The 18,125-nt window shown below is 43.5% G+C and overlaps 2 protein-coding genes across 10 annotated transcripts in view; one reads left to right on the top strand and one right to left on the bottom strand.

The window, feature by feature from the left end:
- PTCD3 (pentatricopeptide repeat domain 3) overlaps positions 1–10,489 on the top strand; it is a 30,921-nt gene extending 20,432 nt beyond the window's left edge. Inside the window, exons 15-24 of the mRNA XM_082357666.1 lie at positions 1,415–1,504; positions 1,768–1,796; positions 2,675–2,781; positions 3,693–3,771; positions 3,869–3,959; positions 5,516–5,601; positions 6,082–6,230; positions 7,713–7,754; positions 8,183–8,341; positions 8,634–10,489. Of these exons, the coding sequence (XP_082213792.1) occupies positions 1,415–1,504; positions 1,768–1,796; positions 2,675–2,781; positions 3,693–3,771; positions 3,869–3,959; positions 5,516–5,601; positions 6,082–6,230; positions 7,713–7,754; positions 8,183–8,341; positions 8,634–8,712 (911 nt within the window). The 3' untranslated portion in view covers positions 8,713–10,489. The remainder of the gene's footprint in view (positions 1–1,414; positions 1,505–1,767; positions 1,797–2,674; positions 2,782–3,692; positions 3,772–3,868; positions 3,960–5,515; positions 5,602–6,081; positions 6,231–7,712; positions 7,755–8,182; positions 8,342–8,633) is intronic.
- A 3,562-nt stretch (positions 10,490–14,051) lies between these two features.
- The window catches only part of IMMT (inner membrane mitochondrial protein), a 50,384-nt gene continuing 46,310 nt past the window's right edge, over positions 14,052–18,125 (bottom strand). For all 9 annotated transcript variants that reach the window (XR_014235066.1, XR_014235067.1, XM_082357661.1 and 6 more), the window contains 3 exons: positions 17,122–17,253; positions 16,010–16,139; positions 14,052–14,997 (listed from right to left, as the gene is read on the bottom strand). Coding sequence is in view for 7 of the 9 variants with exons in the window: in XM_082357661.1 (XP_082213787.1) it covers positions 14,384–14,997; positions 16,010–16,139; positions 17,122–17,253 (876 nt within the window). In the remaining 2 variants the exon portion in view is untranslated. The remainder of the gene's footprint in view (positions 14,998–16,009; positions 16,140–17,121; positions 17,254–18,125) is intronic.

The following is an 18,125-nucleotide window of genomic DNA, read 5'->3' as shown; positions in this document are numbered from 1 at the left end:
TGTAGCTGCTGGCTATGTGTTCAGCGATGCAGGTACAGAACGTTTCCATCCTTGCAGGAAGCTGTTGGACAGTGCTGCTCCACAGTGACCTTATTTTGAAACCTCATGGGAGAACCTTGAGGCTCTGTCTGTCACCTAGTTTTAGGTCAGCTGTGCTCTATTGAATGGACTTTGGAGCAAGGCACACCTGAGTTGAAATTTCACCTCTACCATTTACCACCTGTGTCAGAAGGAACTGGATACCTTACTTGAGTGATGCCATCACGGTGTAATGATGAAATGAATTATGCACAATGTCCTGTCCTGTGCTTGGAAGGCAGGTAGTAGGCACTCACAGTCTGTTGGTTCTTAACCATTTGCCCCAATCTGAGGAAGGACCTCTGGGTTCAGAAATGACAATTCTAGTCCTTCTCTCCTGTGGTAGACTTTATGTGTGAAAACAACAGAAAACCTTGATTATCTATTTTGGAGGGCTAGTTTTACAAAATTCACATTCTCACCTATCGGGAAGTAAGGGCAGTTAACTGACTTTATCTTGAAAACAGGTAAACAGTTTCCATGGTAATTCTGTCTTCCAAAATTTTACTCAACTTTGGTGTCATTTTGCTGAAACTGTTATTTCTGACCCCAAAGCCTATTCCATTTCTCCTCAACATCACATATCACTTTGGTTCGGTTGCTAACTAAAGTCATTGGTACTTGTGCTTCCTCAGTAACACCCAGGGCCGTGGGGGGAGGAGTGTCGGTGTGTCTGAGGGATATAAATTGGCTGCCTGTAATAATAATTTCTAGGAATTTACCCAAAGGAGAAAGCCTAAAATAATGAAGAAATGATACATATAAAATAGGTTATTATAAAACTAATAGAATAATTAGGATCGCTAACAAATGAAAACATGCTTGAACTTCAAAAGTATATCTGGGCTGTCATGGAAAGTATATTACCGCTTGCATATGGATAAGGTGGGGAAGGGATGTGGATTAATAATGTGAAATGTTTAACTGGAAATGTCATAGGTGCGTTTTAATTCTACAGTTTTCTTTTTCTTGGCTCTCATCCTGGTTATATTTAAAAGGAGCGCAAATGTTTATTAGCAAAAACATGTTTGTTTTCTAAGTATGCAGGCTTAGTGAGGGTCTGTCTGTCTCCCGTTTCAATGCAAGTCGACCTTGTGAGGAGCCTAAGAAGGAAGGGTAGAGCCTCTGCTGGGAGCACCTGTAACTGCCCCGGGTCTTGGGGAGAGCTGCTCTCTGTGCAGAGGGTGCGCTCGTTCCTCTAGCAGGGATGTGCCCGGCCAGCTCCGTGCCTTGGGTGGAGGAAGGAGAAATGTGGCCTTAGGACTAGTTCTGCACACCCGGTGGTTGTACAGGAAGTGGACTCATGAGAAAACCCAGTTGCCTTCTTGTTCTGCAGAAAGCCCTTCAAAAGGATCGTCCCTCATCATCTATGACATCATGAACGAATTAATGGGAAAGAAATTTTCTCCAAAGGACCCGGATGACGGTATGTACAGAAATTGCTTGTATAAGACAGAGAGCCCCGCTTTCCTGACTGCTAGGTCTTAGAGCCTTGTGATGAGGACAGGGTTTAATTTAGCTTAGTAATTTTTGGAAGCTGTATACTTCCTCTGCTTCCTCTCCTGAGTTTTTACGCCGTTAGGTTTGTCTTACGTGTTACCAGTTTTGTTGCCAGGATTTTTATTAATGTTACTGACCTGAAAATGTTTATCCATAGTAACCAAGGCTCTTGTGAACTTTGATTTTCAGATATGTTTTTTCAGTCAGCCATGAGGGTTGTAAGTACAATTTCTCGCTTAACTTTTGTTTTCCTTTTTTCTTTTATCCATCTCCTAAATTCATCACTGGGGGGGTGGGGGGATTCTCCCTGATTCTTTCACTTCCTGACTCTTACTTATATTCACGTCTTTAGTTCTAATTTTTTATTCCTCTAAAATCTCTACAAAATCACAACATTCCTGCCCTGTGTTTATTGTATACATTATCTTTTTTCATACCTTTCTTCAGAAAGTAAGGTTTGAAAGTAAGGTTTCAGAGTATTTCATATTTGCCTATTGGTAACTTTTTAAATTGATGGTTTTTAAGTTTGGTTTTTCATCTTATCATGCTAATCATAGGAAAAATTTTCAAGCAGTTTCAGAATGAATTAGCATATCCTATTCCCTAAGGATAATTGCTTTACATTTTAGTGTGTGTCCTTCCAGGTTTTCTCCTTTGGTTATTCAAACATGCATGTCCAGACTCATTTCCATGTTATCTTGTTTGTTGACAGCAGTATAGTTATTTCACAGGAGGGAAGGACTTCTGTGGGTGGGTTTTGCAGTTATTTCATGGGGTTTTTGCCAGTGTAGTGATGCTGGAGTGAGCACTCCAGCTGTCTTGTGCATGGCAACCAGGTGTTTTCATATAGTTACTAAATATAGGTATAATTACTAGATTAAGGTTATTTTGTTTTAAATTTCACAGAACTTGGTGATTTGTTTTGATTCCTCCCTCCCCCCCATTTTCTTGTAATTCATTTGCTGTCAACCAATAATAATGTTAAATCAGCATAGATGTTTCTGCAGGTAACTGTACTTTTTTTCTTTATATAATGAGCCACTCTGGCTGATAAGGATCGCAGAGTGATGCTTATTTACTACTTGTAAATTTTCAGTGCTCATCTCTCAGAGATCTAGAACTTGCTTACCAGGTCCATGACCTTTTAAACACTGGAGACAACCGGAAATTCATTGGACCCGATCATCGGCGTAATTTCTATTAGTAAGTGTATTGGAAATGTATCCTTCTGCATTAACGGGGCACCTGTATGCAACCAGTAGTCAGTTCTGCAGGTGGGAGGCTGTTGGCGGCCTGATTTTAGGCAGCTTGACCCTGACTTAACAATGTAAGTTAATTGAACACTTGAAGAGTCAAGCAGTGGTAAAACTGATTTGTTAGCCTGAGATGTCTGCTGTGTATCTTTTAAGCTGTTTTTATTTGTGACACTGGGGTTTTTTGTTGTTGTTTTTGTTTTTTGTTTTTTTCACCGCACAGCGTGCAGGATGTTAGTTCCATGACCAGGGATCTATCCCGCAACCCCTGCAGTGGAAGCGTGGAGTCTTAACCACCAGACTGCCAGGGACGTCCCTGTAACACTTTAAATCCATATATCTTTTCCCTGTAAACCCTCCTATTTTATGTTTTTGAATTCATGGGAGGGTGGGTCCCTAAAGATTTCATCGCAGCCTCATTTGTTTTTGAAGATGAACATGTTGGAGCCCAAAGAGACTCCTTAAATGGGTTTGCTTTTAAGCAGAGAAAAACAAGAACTTAAGGAGGCAGCCTGTTTATAGGTGTGCGATGGTTCTCTTCTATGTGGTCCAAATCCTCGCTTTACGTTGAACGCTTTTAAAATGAATAGGATATCCACTCTCTCCTCACCATGAGCTGGGAGTGTAACCAGGAGGTGGCATCAGTGACCGGTTGAGGATTAGAAGGTGTTAACTGGGAAGTCTGGAAAGCACAGTTGGCAGCACCTCCTGGGTCAAGCATTGGCCTGTGTAACTGGAAATTGTGTGTGACTTATTGTCTTTAAATTCTGTGTAATGTCATTATATGACTGTGCTGTAATTTAATCATTCCCCTATTAAGCACGGATTTTAAACTAAACATGCTTTCTTTCTCCATTACAGTTCCAAGTTCTTTGGTTTGCTTTGTCTAATGGAACAAATTGATGTCACCTTGAAGTGGTATAAGGACCTGATACCTTCAGTAAGATGATTCATTACTTACCATTTATCATTGTAGATGTTTGTGGGTGTCTTTGCTGAGTAATACTTGAAAATGTATTTTTATTCTTCTGAATCAGGTATTCTTTCCACATTCCCAAACACTGATAGATCTTCTCCAAGCATTAGATGTGGCCAATCGGCTAGAATTGATTCCTCAGATCTGGAAAGGTCAGTTTCAGCTTATGTGTCTCGACACATCTCATTTTATTGTCTTATGTTTTGATTAACAAGCATGTTAACATTGTTAGGGAAGAAAACTTCCTTTTTTTTTTTTTATTACTACTCTTTATTTTTTGGCTTTGTTTGGGTCTTCCTTGCTGTGCGCAGGCTTTCTCTAGTTGCGGCGAGCAAGGCTGCTCTTCGTTGCGGTGCACGGTCTTCTCATTGCAGTGGCTTCTCTTGTTGTGGAGCATGGGCTCTAGGCGCGAGGGCTTCAGTAGTTGTGGCACGTGGGCCCTAGAGCGCAGGCTCAGTAGTTGTGGCGCACGGGCTTAGTTGCTCCGCGGCATTTGAGATCTTCCTGGACCAGGGCTCAAACCCGTGTCCCCTGCATTGGCAGGCGGATTCTTAACCACTGTGCCACCAGGGAAGTCCCCAAAACCTCCATTTTTGACTAAATTGAATGCAATAGTTGAGGTCTACTTCAGGGTCATTTGCTCATGTTACATATTGGATTGCATGAGTGACAGTGTAGTGGAAAAGACCTAAATTAGTTCCTTTCTGACAAGAAAAGGCTGGGTTTTGTGCACTTGTGTGACATGAGTGTTAATTACCTGGGACACCCAAAATATCAACCCCCAAAGCCTGTGCCGTTCGTTCCTCTATACCATGTTGCATCACTGTGCTTCAGTAGCTAACCAGGGGCTTCCCTGGTGGCGCAGTGGTTAAGAATCCACCTGCCAGTGCAGGGGACATGGGTTCAATCCCTGGTCCGGGAAGATCCCACATGCCGCAGAGCAAGTAAGCCAGTGCGGCACAACTGTTCAGCCTGTGCTCTAGAGCCCGCGTGCCACAACTGCTGAAGCCCGAGTACCTAGAGCCCAGTCTCCGTGATAAGAGAAGCCACTGCAATGAGAAGCCCACACACCGCAAGGAAGAGTAGCCCCCGCTCGCCGCAACTAGAGGAAGCCCACGCACAGCAACGAAGATACAGTGCAGCCAAAAATTAAAAAATAAATAAAATAAATAAATTTTAAAAATAAGCTAACCAGTCAGTGACACTCAGGTTTCTAGGAAACAGCCATGACTGGGGGTTTGTGTGTGTGGTTATGTGTGTAAATTGGCTGCAGAAGATGCTGTATCTCATCCACTAGGTGGCTGATAATAAAATCAGTTTCTGTCTGCCTCAGTTCCCTTGAGACAGAGACTACAGCCCTGCCCTCCTACCTTACAAGGCTGCTCTAATGATCGTACAAGGACTATTGACGATTCCCACGTGCTGTAAAACCACGTAGAGCTGGTGGCTGCTGGAGAGTGGTGCACGTGCCGTGTTAACGCTTGCCTGGGAGCACGTTACTGGTGCTGGCTTTCACTGCTCATTTGTCCTTTCCTACCATGAATCATCCTGCTAGTTTTCTGGAATCCTGGAATACATGTCAGCAATGTATTTTCACCCCCCCGCCAAAAAAATGTGGGTGACTGCTGACAGTGGACAGAGGTCAGCCAAAGAGTCTTGGTTTTACATGCCAGTGATCACTTCTCACTCTGTTCTTTTTTGTTTCAAGATAGTAAAGAATACGGTCATACTTTTCGCCGTGACCTTAAAGAAGAGATTCTGATGCTCATGGCAAGGGATCGGCACCCACCAGAGGTAAGCTTGTGTTGACACTCAGGTTTTGCTGTCGTTGTTAGATGTATACTAACCAGTGTATCCTCTAATACTGATGGCCCGGTGAGGGTCATTTCCATGGTTTTGCCTATCACTGTGGAGAATTCTGCCGTCTAAAGTCAGTCTTATTCCCCTAGTCCAAAGCAAGCCGCATGAAAATGGATCCTCTCAATCCTGACAATTAATAGCAGCTTGCCTTCTTCTTCCTTTTTTTTAAATTTCTCTCTAAAAAGAAAACCCATAGTTGGCTTTGAAATATGTGGCTGATCCCATTATTACCCCAGGGCAGAGTGCTTTGCTTTTTTTTTTTTTTTAAATACTGTATTACTGTGTGCCGTACATGTGATGTGTTCCCACGGTAAAACGCATTGCTTAAAAATTTTAATGGTCCTATGGAGTCTCCTGAACTTAAATTCTCATAAAACCAGTTGGGCATTTCTGCTGACTCTCAGAGCATCTCAGCTGCAGGTGGCGTTTGCTGAGTGTGCTGCAGATATCAAATCGACTTATGAAAGCCAGGATGCCAGACAGACGGCTCCCAGCTGGCTGGCCAGCTCTCTGAACTACATAGCCGTCCTCTTCTTAAGGGCCGGGAGAACCCAGGAAGCCTGGTGAGTACAGTACATGCCACACGTGTCACTGGAAGCATCTGTGCTTGGATCTCAGAGAACTTTTACCCTGGTCATTAAGAGTTTCTCTAATTTGGTGGTATACTGTGTAGTTTATCAGGAGACAAACGAGTTTTCTATAGGAATTTCCAAATACCAACTAAAAAAGCAAACTTGGGGAAGAGGAACCAGTATACATGATGTGTTTAAGAGAAGATGTGGTTCAGTGGGCTCATTCTCTTTCCATTTTCGTTTTCTGTATTCGTGGGCAAGTCACTTCTCCGTTCACTTAAGTAGAACAAAGTGATCAGAGAATCTTAATTTTGAAAATGTTTTGGTCATTTGGTTTATTCAAGTCCTCTCCTGGATGCTTCTCCGCCCCACCCCCCAGCTTAAAATGTGGGCTGTGTACTGGGACTTCCGGAAACTGGCATTTTACCAGTGTTTACTAAACCTGGCCTTGACTAGAACCCGTCTTTGGTTTGTGCCACTGTATTCTAGTTCTGTGTGTTCGTCAGCACTTCACTCACATACTAATTTCTGGTGTTTAACTGTGAATAGAGACCTTATGCATAGTGGTTTTTCCAAAAGCGGAGAAGTCAGTGGAAGAGTCCTTGCTAGGGGCGGTCACAGTTGGGTGGTTCCGATGTGTATTGTTTTGGATATAACCATGTGTTGGTGTTAAGAGCCAGTGCCTGGCTGTTCACTAGCGAGGACCTTAATTTGAACCTGATGGTCAGTCCACGGTGTGGGTGTCTGCTCTCTCCAGGAAGGGCTGGTAAAGGCTTTACTGCCTCCTCTGATCGTAGCTGGTGGCGAATCACACAGCCGGCTACACAGCTGCTGACTAACATTTGATGCTTGGACTTGTTGACGAGGGCAGGGTGACACACGCTTGTTATGAACCAGGCTGTGATGATTGGCGCAGGGGTACGGACCTCAGCTGATCATGGGAGCTGAGTGTACGTGTTTCTCCTTTGTCCTGCGTGTGGCAGGATGACGGCAAGCACTTACATGAGACTGATGCCTGAATCTGAGCCTGCTCTTCATAACGTCATCATAGGACACACTGAACTCACGCTGGATTGTAAGAGAAAAGAGATGAAATTGTATTTGCGTCCCTCTCTTCCCACTGCCCACATAATATCATACATTCCCTCCTTGGGGGGACTGAAGTGATCCTCTGGAGGAGGATGTACCACAGCAATTCTCAACACTGGCAACAAAGCAGATTTGCCTTTGAAATTTGTAACGTAATTTGCATATATGAAGTTTGGGAAGAGGGGGTTGAGGCACCTGGGGTGATTCTGATGGGAAGACAGGGCTGGGAGCTGGTGGAGCTCACAGACGTGTGTCTTCAGGAGCTTCCTCTCTGGTTGTTAGGAAGGACACTTGGTCTCTGAGTCCAGGAGAAAAGCTATGGTCATTCGATTGCCTTCTGTTCTATTAGTATTCATAATCTTTTTCCTATCTCATCTTGAACAGGAAAATGCTGGGGCTTTTCAGGAAACATAATAAGATCCCTAGGTAAGTTCAAGTTAACAGGGCTGCCTGGGTACATCCTGGATTAGCCACATGCGTTTAACTCTTATTGCGGGAAGGGGGTTGGAATTTCCTCACATACCTCAGCCATGGCAATTGGGCACTTTTCTGTTAGGCAAGTAGGTGATCGGTCACTCCTACCATCTAAGGTATCCTGAGGCAAGCACTGTTTTTTTTTTAATCTGTGCTCAGTGATCACAGCACGCTGGGGATACATTGGCTAGATCCTCAGTGAAGGCATAATGAACCAATCAGTGTTCATTATCTATTTGGCCCTTTAAAGTTAGACTTCATGTAACTGTCTGCAAAGCTACTGTTGAGGATTTTATGACTGATCTTTATAAGATACTAGATTTTGTATGTAAATCTTTGAGGGGTTTAGTTGGGGATGTTGACATTTTTGCCTTTTACAGGAATGAGTTGCTGAATGAGTTTATGGGCAGTGCAAAAGCATCCGGCAGCCCTGCCCAGGCCATTGAGATAGTGAAGCTGGCAGGTGCCTTCAGCTTACCTATTTGTGAGAGCCTCACCCAGAGATTAATGGCTGACTTCACCCTCAGCCAGGAGCAGAAGTAAGTGGGTCCTGTATCATCACCATCAAGGAAAGTTATGAAAATGGAGCAGACCATTTGTCTGTCTGCCCATTCAGATGTTTGTAGCTTTCTACCCCCTGAATTTCCTTTCCTTGCAGAAAGTCAGGATGTATTGGTTTCATGATATTTTTCGTTTGTCATAAAAGTCAGGGAGGCCTATAGGTTTATTTGCTGGTTGGAACCTTTTCCTTTGTTGCTATAGTGCAGCTGCAGAGTTCCCCAGCCCCAAGCCTGAGTTACAGTGTAACCCTCCCATTTATTTTTCTTACAGGGAAGCCCTGGGAGACCTAACTGCCTTGACCAGTGACAGCAGCAGTGACAGTGACAATGACGTCGGCGAAGGCAAATAAAAGTGGTCAAATCAGGAGCTCCTGTGGCCTAGCATGGCTGTTGTGATTACACTTGAGAACTGAGATGTTAGTATTTAATTGTAATGTGAAGAAAACAAGAGAATACAGATTTGGTGAATCTTGATAACAACGCTTACTTATTTACGTTTAATTCCTGAACTAAACCGTCCATGCCAGGGTTACCATGTGAACAGAAGGGGCACTACCATTTTCATTTCTTTGGACACACGTTGTGATGTTCTTAAGCTCCGCACAACTGCAGTGTTTGTCAGCTGATGTCAGTGTGGTTTGCCCCTTCCCCACTGGGGACTGTAGCCTTTGTTGGCTGATGCTATGACCTGACACTTCCTCCAACTCAGAAAGCGTCTAAAGGAAGTTTTTGTACAATTACATCACAGTTGGTGCTGGGTCAGTAGTAGCCAAGTTCAGGGATATTTATATGTGGGAAATTATTCATCTTAGAACTGATTAAACAACGTCAGGAGTTTAGGCTGCAGAACTGGGAAGATGAAGACTGTAAATACTGTAACCAAGGTACATATGTATGCATTTCCATTATTTTTATAAAATAGCCCATAGTCTCCCACTAGGCTTGGGGCTTGCACAGGAGTGTTTCATCTCTCCCTTTCTCTCTGTGTGAGTGCTGGCACCTTCTTCAGTTGTGCTGTACTTAAAGTGGTCTAAATGTATGTGGTGACAAGAGGATTGAAGTGTCTTCTTGACATGATTGTGTATTGCTGGTAATCGAGTAGGTCAAGAACCTCTACTCCAGCCTCTCTTACGACTTGCAAGTGGTATGGGAAGCAAACAGGAACTTGTGAGGCTTGCAGGAGCTTCACGGGGGTTTCTAGCACAGGCTGCTTAGCTCATAATCTGATTGCCAGATTTACCCAGGCATCCCAGAAGTTCTCCTCAGATGAGCAACTTCATCCTTACCCTGCCGGGGTTGCCATTTATGGGCTGCTGTATTGTACATGTGTCTGTGACATGTGCCTGTCCCCATCTCCATTTGCTATCCTCTGGCCAGGACCCAGTCATACATCCTCAGAAACCTAAGTATTGACTCGTATGTTTTCTCCTCGATCACCAGAATTTAAGATAGATTCTAAGTGAGACACAAAGAAAGAGGGCAGGGGAAATGACAGTAACTAGCTACTTAAGTATTCATGTGCATCGCCCCAGTAGCCCCTTGACATAGCAAATGAGCAAAAGGGATAGGTAGGGCAGATTAGCCTCTGACCTTGCCTTAAAACTTGCAAAGAGAACTTGGCTACCTGGAAGCTTCTGTAAACTCGGCCCCTCCCTTTCCCTCTGGTTCATCAGCACCTGGAAATGGCTGATTCTTCTGGGCTGAGTATCCATTCAGTGCAATCCTTACAGATGCAGAACACTTCCATTGCCGGGGAATCCTGCCAGAGAACAATCCTCAGCATCGTGCGTCGCAGCTATGGCGTTGATGGGGAAAAGGTCCATCTGGGCTGATGATGGCACATGAATTTGTAGTGGACTTTCCAAGTGGGTGATGATGTGGCCATGTGGTCTTAACTCTGTGCTACAGATATTCCAGATTCCGATTCTGGGCAAAATAACTGCTTCCAGCTTTTCAGAAAAAAATTAAGGAAGGCCTGCAGGACTGGTCTCCATTCTCTCTTCAGCTTCTAATAGTATAAGGTGTTCTGTTTTTCTATGCCGAAGTTAATAACCTATCAATTTTGGTTTTGGTCCAATAGAAAACTTGAGTACTCTTAATAAAATGGATTGTCTTACGTCTTTCAAACTGCAGGGTTTGAAATCAATTTTTGCAGATGATGACTAGAATATTTTAATGAAATGGATTAGAAAATTAAGTACATTGCATACGTTAAAGTTTCGTGACATTTTTACAGCACCACAGGTGTATGCATAATGATAAACACGTATAAGTGTACCTGATGGTGATGTAAACTATTTTACTGCTGGTAAAAGGACGTGCTGTGAGACAGCAGTCACCAGGAGTGTGGATGGGCAGGGCAAGGTTTACAGAATCACTTAGATTAGATCTCAGTGGTAGAGTGGCAACTTACCCGAGAAATGGGCATATTTTATTCGGTTGATGAAGGCAGTGTGCTAGGACATGGAGTGAGCAAATGTAAGGTACACAAAGGGGGGGTGAAAGAGTCTCCAGCCTGGCCCAGGAAGGAGCCTAACCTGTAAAAGAATGTTGTCTAGGGCCTTTCCTGGACAAAGAAACCATCATCCATATGATCACCTTCAACATCAAGATATTGTCCTTGGACTTCCCTGGTGGCACAGTGGTTAAGAATCTGCCTGCCAATGCAGGGGACATGGGTTCAAGCCCTGGTCGGGGAAGATCCTACATGCTGCCGAGCACCTCAGCCCGTGTGCCACAAGTACTGAGCCTGCACGCCACAACTACTGAAGCCCACGCATCTAGAGCCCATGCTCCACAACAAGAAGCCCCCGCAATGAGAAGCCCCCACTCGCCGCAACTAGAGAAAGCCCGCGCACAGCAACGAAGACCCAACACAGCCAAAAATCAGTAAGTAAAATAATTTAAAAAAAAAAAGTTGTCTAGCTGACCTGCATAGCTGTGGACTTTATAGAAGATTTTAGAAGGAACACTGGAGATCAAACCCAAGTTTACAGAGCTCAGCAAGACTTCACTCTTGAAAACTCAGAACGTCCAAGAGAAGTGAAGGTCACGACAGAATTCATCCCCAGGAAAACCTAAGCTTTGCCGATACCAGCGCCATCTGTTCCCACGACAGCAGCGCCTTTGCTGGCTTGTGCCCCACAGTCCCTCCAGAGCCCCTTCCTCTTTCTTCCTGAGACCCCAGGGCAGTGTCCATACAGCTAACCCGGACCAAGCAGTGAAACCGTGTCACCACCCCATGTGGAAAAGGGTGGCGTGGCCAGGCAAAGCCCCTCCTCCTCAACGCTCCCTCTGCTTTCTCAGACCCCCCAGCCCCTGAATGCATCCACAGGGAGGAAACCAGGGGAGCTGAGCTGAGCCCTGGTTCAGGTAAATGGTGCCCACTGGACCTGATGAGTGATTTGCCTGAAATGTAATCACTTTTTATTTCCCGTTTATGTTAAATTACCTGTTCTTCTGCACTGAGTTCAAATTACTTTAAAAGTTTAAATTACAACTAATTTGGGACTTGGAGGCTGCTTTTATGCAGAACCTGTTAAGAAAGCAGAGGGTTTAAGTCAATACTCAGGAATACAGAAGTACCGTGCCTTAAAAAAAAGAGACTGCCTAAGTTTACATTTTCCTTCTTGATTGATTTAGAAACTTTAAACATTAAGGCAAAGATCAGAGTTTTAATGATTCCACCTCCTTGAAGGTAGAACTGAGAACGCACGTAAAGGCTCTTTAGGCCCAAGTAAAGGCCCTTTTCACCTAAGGGGTTGCTGAGTGGTAGCTCAGGAAGATGTGAATCTTACTGGGCATCAGGAAGAAAAATCAAGGTCTGGACAAGCAGAGTCCCCTTTCAACATCTTGTTTCTCAATATGCAATGAGGGTTGGGGAGGTTTGCTAAAGGAATACTAAAATTGAAAGCCAGTGGCTTTCGTTATTTTGATTTAGAGAGTGGAAATAAACCGCTCAGTATTGCTTGCTTCCTGTGAGCTCAGATAATCACATCTGAAGGAAGTTATTCCTGGGCTCCTAGAGAAATTTATTTCCTTCTAATCTGTAATGTTTTACACATTTCCTGAGTAAAATAAAAATTATGAACACTTCTAACATGACAAATAAGTTAGTCAGCTTTGCAAGTTAATGTATTCTACAATTTCATGCTATTCCAAAGGGAAGAAAGGCTTAATTTAGAACAGCCTCATTATCTTCTAGTAAAAGCTTAATGGCCCACAGGTGCCAAGAGTCCCTCTACCTGCAGAGATTAAGGACATCACACGAAGTGTGTGTTCCAGTCAGAGAAACTAGATGTATTGTGTTGAATTAAGAATCCACTTAGGAGGAACATAAGGACGGTTAATAACGCCAAATGAACCACTGGATCCCCAAATCAAAGGACAACGTCAAGTGCCATGCAGACTTGAGTGTAACAATCAGGAGCTGGATACACCTGCAGAAATATATAGACAACCCTCTTTTTTTCATGATTTCCAGATATGTTGCTCAGATAAAAATGCCTCTTCAATAATCTGTTTATGAACACATAAACCTCAACAAAAAGGACTTACCTGGTGGTGCACTGGTTAGGAATCCACCTGCCAATGCAGGGGACATGGGTTCGAGCCCTGGTCCGGGAAGATCCCACATGCCGCGGAGCAACTAAGCCCGTGCACCACAACTACTGAGCCTGCGCTCTAGAGCCCGTGAGCCACTACTGAAGGCCGCACACCTAGAGCCCGTGCTCCACAACAAGAGAAGCCACTGCAATGAGAAGCCTGCACACTGCAACAAAGAGTAGCCCCCACTCGCCCCAACTAGAGAAAAGCCCGTGCGCAGCAACGAAGACCCAATGCAGCCAAAAATAAAATAAGATAAATTTATAAAAAAAAAAAAACCAACAAAAAATCATGATTTTGAAAAAATATGTTGACGGTAATTTCATGAAGTAAAAAATGAAAGGTAAAAAACACTGGTTAATGTTTATCCAATATGGCAACTGTTCTAATCTTAAGAGAAGTGAACTATGTAAGCAAGTTCTCTGGGTTTTACAGCAATCCAGTTCAAATATACCACAAAATTATTGAATCCCTTTAAGATTCCAGGCTCGCCACCCCCACCACTTCAATGGAGAGATTCACAGTCAACATACCAGAAAGGAGCAAGGTCAACTACCAGTGTTCCAGAACTGGGAGCCATGAACTTTTCTGAGGGCTGTGGAATTAATTTGTGGGCAGAGAAGACACCAACATTTTTCTAATGCCACAGACCAGAACACAGTACATCACAAGTAGAAAAGAGAAGCAATGGTTCCAGAAACTGTTTCATGTATACATTCACATAAGGGTGCATGCGGGTGTATTGGGTCCCAGTATAAAATATAATTTTTCCCTGTGGTAGCAATCGAAGTTTGGCATACACACTATCTCTAGTGCCTTTGAATCACTGGAATGATATATCTCCAATTATAAATATATTGGCATTTTGGCTTATATTTACATCACTCTTGAGGTTGACCAGCAGCAGTCAGTTCACCAGGACCTTCAAAGCCAAGAACAGGCCTAGGGCTTCTGAAACCCAGTTCACAGCCTGGAAACTCTGAGCGCCCAGGAGTTGCTACTTCTGCTACTTCTGCTAATCAAGGAAATTTTCCATATACACAACAAACTAGAAATGATAACTTTTTGAAAAGGTATAAGCTACTCAGTTTTCAATTTTTGTTTTATTCAGTTTGCTCCAAGGGCAAAAACCAATAGTAACAGTGATGGCAAACATTATTTTGGTTGGCTCACAAGCCTGATCAGTAAAACCTGAAAAACAGAAAATGTTACACAAGTTGCAAATAAAGTGCTCCTGGAGTTGACTGACATGACAGCAAGAAGGAATAATATAAATGCAACAGGTGTTAACATTTAGAACAGTACCTGTAACCTGCTCATTTCTAGGCAATTCTGAGACCCTGTTGCAAACCCTTCATGTATTACTGCCGATTTCCTTTGACATGAAATGTGTCTTTACCAGGCTCTTCCTGGACCTTACTCTTGCTGCACTTGAGTGGTTCCTATTCCTACGGCGCTGGCGTATGCTGTCAGGATCTCCACTATCTGCTTAGTTTCTAGGGTCATTCGGGCTTCCTTCAGCCAGTCCTGTGCCACTCGTCTGGACTCCCCTTTCAGCTGATTGACAAACTTTGCTGCCAGCTCCAGGTCTCCATGCTCAATGCAATAGGAGGCATATGACAGTAACTTAAATGTGTTTGTGTCCTCGGGGCAGAGCTCTGCTGGTGGCTTCAGCTGCTGAGGTGGGAACAGCAGTAGGGACTGTATGTAGGAGAGGAAGTACTGGTATAAGCTATTCCTGGTCTCATCGATCATGGCTACCCTGTGGGCCAGTTTTTGGATGGCATAGAAACGGACTCTAAGGGTCTCTTCACTGTACACCCCACGGGTCAGGGACTCTGGAGGGAGGGCTGCGCTTAGAGCCTGGGCAAATTCACTATCGGAACAGTTGACTCTGATGGCCTCCACTGTGCTACCCAGGGGAACAGTGGGCAGGTCTGCAGATGCCGTCTTCATGCGGTACTTTAATGCCTCCACCGAGAGCCAGAGCTGGTGGGCTTTTCTGGCCTCCTCTTCAGCAACTGCGTGACCTATTTAAAAAAAAAAAAAAAAAAAGGCAAAGACAGACTTTTTTCTCCACCTGACTATGTCCTCATACACACAGAGAACTGGTGCACCTTCCACAGAAGTGGAAGACAGGGCTGGAGAGAGCCTCTTCCAAGCCCATCCCACCACTTATTTATGGTGCGTTCTTTCCTAGCTGGCCTCTTCACACGAGGCAACAAGGCACGACATAATCTGCTGAACACTTGTTTCTACTGTAGCCGTGGAGAAAGCTGGGAGGGTGGATGTGCACAGACGAGCCTCCCTTCTTTCTTCCTGTGACATCTAGGAGAATGCAGGGTATCTAATTCAGATACATTTATCTTTAGAAATGTTTGAGAAAGAAATGTGATATTTAAATTAAGCCAAGACTTACATTAAGGCCATCAGAAACTTTCTACAAAGGAACGGAAGACTACTGGATCTTGAAATTTCATGAGTACTTAGCTCATTGCTATGCTTACATGACAAAAAAGATTCCATCACATCCCACAGAAACCCATTTTATTAATAGCATCCTCACTGTCAGGGCATTTCCCTTCCAGTGTGGCACATGGAGGCCTCAGCATAACTACCATCTATTTGGTGGGTGGAACCAGCAAATCACCACCTCCAGGTAACCCTCCAACAGCAGAGCCTGGAGGGCGAACATGCAGCACACTGACCTTTTTCTCCACTCAGGGCACGTGAGACACAACCAAAGTGTGTTGGGTAAACCGCCTTGTAAATGGTGATCTCATGCCGGTCACATAAGGAGTAAAACTTCAAGTTACTTAGGTTTAATTTTTAGATCCTTTAAAATTTCTTCTCACAACTCTCTATACTACAAACTTATTAAATCTGGGGCTAATTTTCTAAGAAATGAATAAAATTTATTAGAGGGACTTCGGCATCTTTATTCCCTAACGTCAATGCACGTATACCATTATCCTCATAGCAAGAATTTACCCTGAGAAGTAGGGCTGAATGAAATTAGCTGTAAGAGGCCCGTGTGCTTACTCTGAACAGCCTGTTCGATGCCCCTCAGTCTGGCATAGGCAGTGTTTATATCCAGAGTATAGTTGTCAACTTGCTCTTGACTGAGGCGACGAAACTGTAATTCTTGTTCAGCGAGTTTCTCAGACAGGTCCTGAAATGGTAAACAGTGCACAGAGAAAAGTAATGCTACCTCAGCGCATGTCACTTATCGGGCCACTAAGTCTTCCAGTAACTGCTGCCTCCAAAAGTAAAGAGGGCCTTTAACATCTCAAAACAGGTGTCATGAAACTCCTACATTATGTGTAAGGTTTCAAAAATTTCCTAAAGCTTATATGTGATGGTTCATCTTCTACAAATTTACCGGTGGAACCTAATATTAGAGGAAGAAGACCAGGAGGGGAAGAAAGAAGTCTATTAAAATGAGAAAATGACAACTTTAGAAAATAAAGTAACTCTGTGGCCACCCAGACATTAAATTGTATTCAATATCTTCCACTTTAAGAGTTCACTTTTCTCAAAATACTCATCAAAGAGAATTCAAAGTAATATACCTTTTCATACTGGCATAAATTTCAATTTTCTGGAAGATTTCCTTACTTGGAAAACCTCATTCCCTTCTTGTGAGACAGAATAATAAGTTAATATGTTATAAATGACTTGCTGAGTAGAAACTAATTATGATTAAAGGTATCCTGATGGTTTGCTGTGGTTTCCAAACTTAACCTCTCCGGGATGTTTCCTCAAATATAAAAATCTCAGAACTACCACATAATCCACAAGAGTTTGTGGAGATAAAGCAGGCGATACATGTGTCAAGTATTATTACCTGCATTCCTGAAACCCCCTGTACCAACCCTCCTTAAAGCTTTGAAGGCTCCAAATGACTAGGACATAAATACAAAACACATCTGATCAGTAACACATAGGTACACCTTTATGTAAAAAGGAGCAGATGTGAAATATACAAAAGTCCCCCTCCAGCAAGGATAGGCACCATTAGAAATCTTTCCCCGTTCTTCCACACTCTCAGACTGAACGACATGGAGCACATTAGAAGGAAAGCAGAGACTGTTCATAACGTAAAGGGGAAAAGGAGGTTGAAGGGGAGACGATGCTTTACGACAGGTCCTCACCTGCTCAAACTCGTATTTCAGTTCCTGTTCTTGGACCCTGAGGACATCTCGTAAGTGATCGGTGTGGGCAGCAGCCTGGCGGCGAAGCTGGGTTCTCATTTCGTTCTCCATGGCATCTCTGACTTCCTCCACCTGTGAAGCCAAGTACAGTAATGAGGAATTCTCAATTCTCCACACACGCTTTTAGCAAGAGAGAAAGACCAGTAACCACGATGATGGCAGCTTCCACGTCCAGAACCCCTTACGATGAGCCGTGCATGGGAACACATTCTTATTTCGAGTTCTCATATGAGTCAGAAAGCTGAATGTTGGAAGGTGACTCAAACGAGGTCGCATGGCTGTGGCGAAATCAGATTCCAAACAGGGGTCTCTCTAACCCCCAGACTTGAGTTTCTTCCATATCACCAGGCTGCCTCCTGTACAAAGCAAACACTCATTTCCTGCATCACATACTCCCCTGAGAATCAAGAAATCCGAGACCACAGAACTAACTACAAAGACTTGGGATCAAACACAGCTTCACCGCAACCATCTGTGTGACCTTAGGGAAATTATTCATCTTCTAAGTCTCCATTTTCTTGTCTGTGAATAATAAGGCCTGCCATGCAGAACTGTTAAGAAAAGTAACAAGTATCTGACAGTTACTGAACACAGTTTCTCTCAACAAAGAAAGCTCCTCTGAAACTGCTTATTTTAATATGAATTTAGATTCAACACAGGCCAAATCAAGTCAAAACTATGAAAAGCCTATAATGTCTGGCCTAACAATTAGCCATGGGTCATATTGCAAATTATTTAATACTAATTACCTGGAAATCATAACTTCCTTTTTCTCAGAAACAATATAGTTAGTAAATGAATCCATTCAGTCAGTGCATAAATATTTATGAAGTGCCAGCCCTGTGCCAGGCAGTGCCTACTATATAAGTTTGGATGCCGTGGTGCTCAAGGCAGACAAACTTCTCGCTCTTTTGCAGCATACATTTCAAGAGAGGCATCAGTGA

This window comes from Balaenoptera borealis (genome assembly GCF_965194805.1).
Source record: "Balaenoptera borealis genome assembly, chromosome: 15".
Classification (NCBI taxonomy): domain Eukaryota; kingdom Metazoa; phylum Chordata; class Mammalia; order Artiodactyla; family Balaenopteridae; genus Balaenoptera; species Balaenoptera borealis.
The sequence above is the reverse complement of the archived record's forward strand: the minus strand, read 5'-3'. Positions and strand labels throughout refer to the sequence as shown.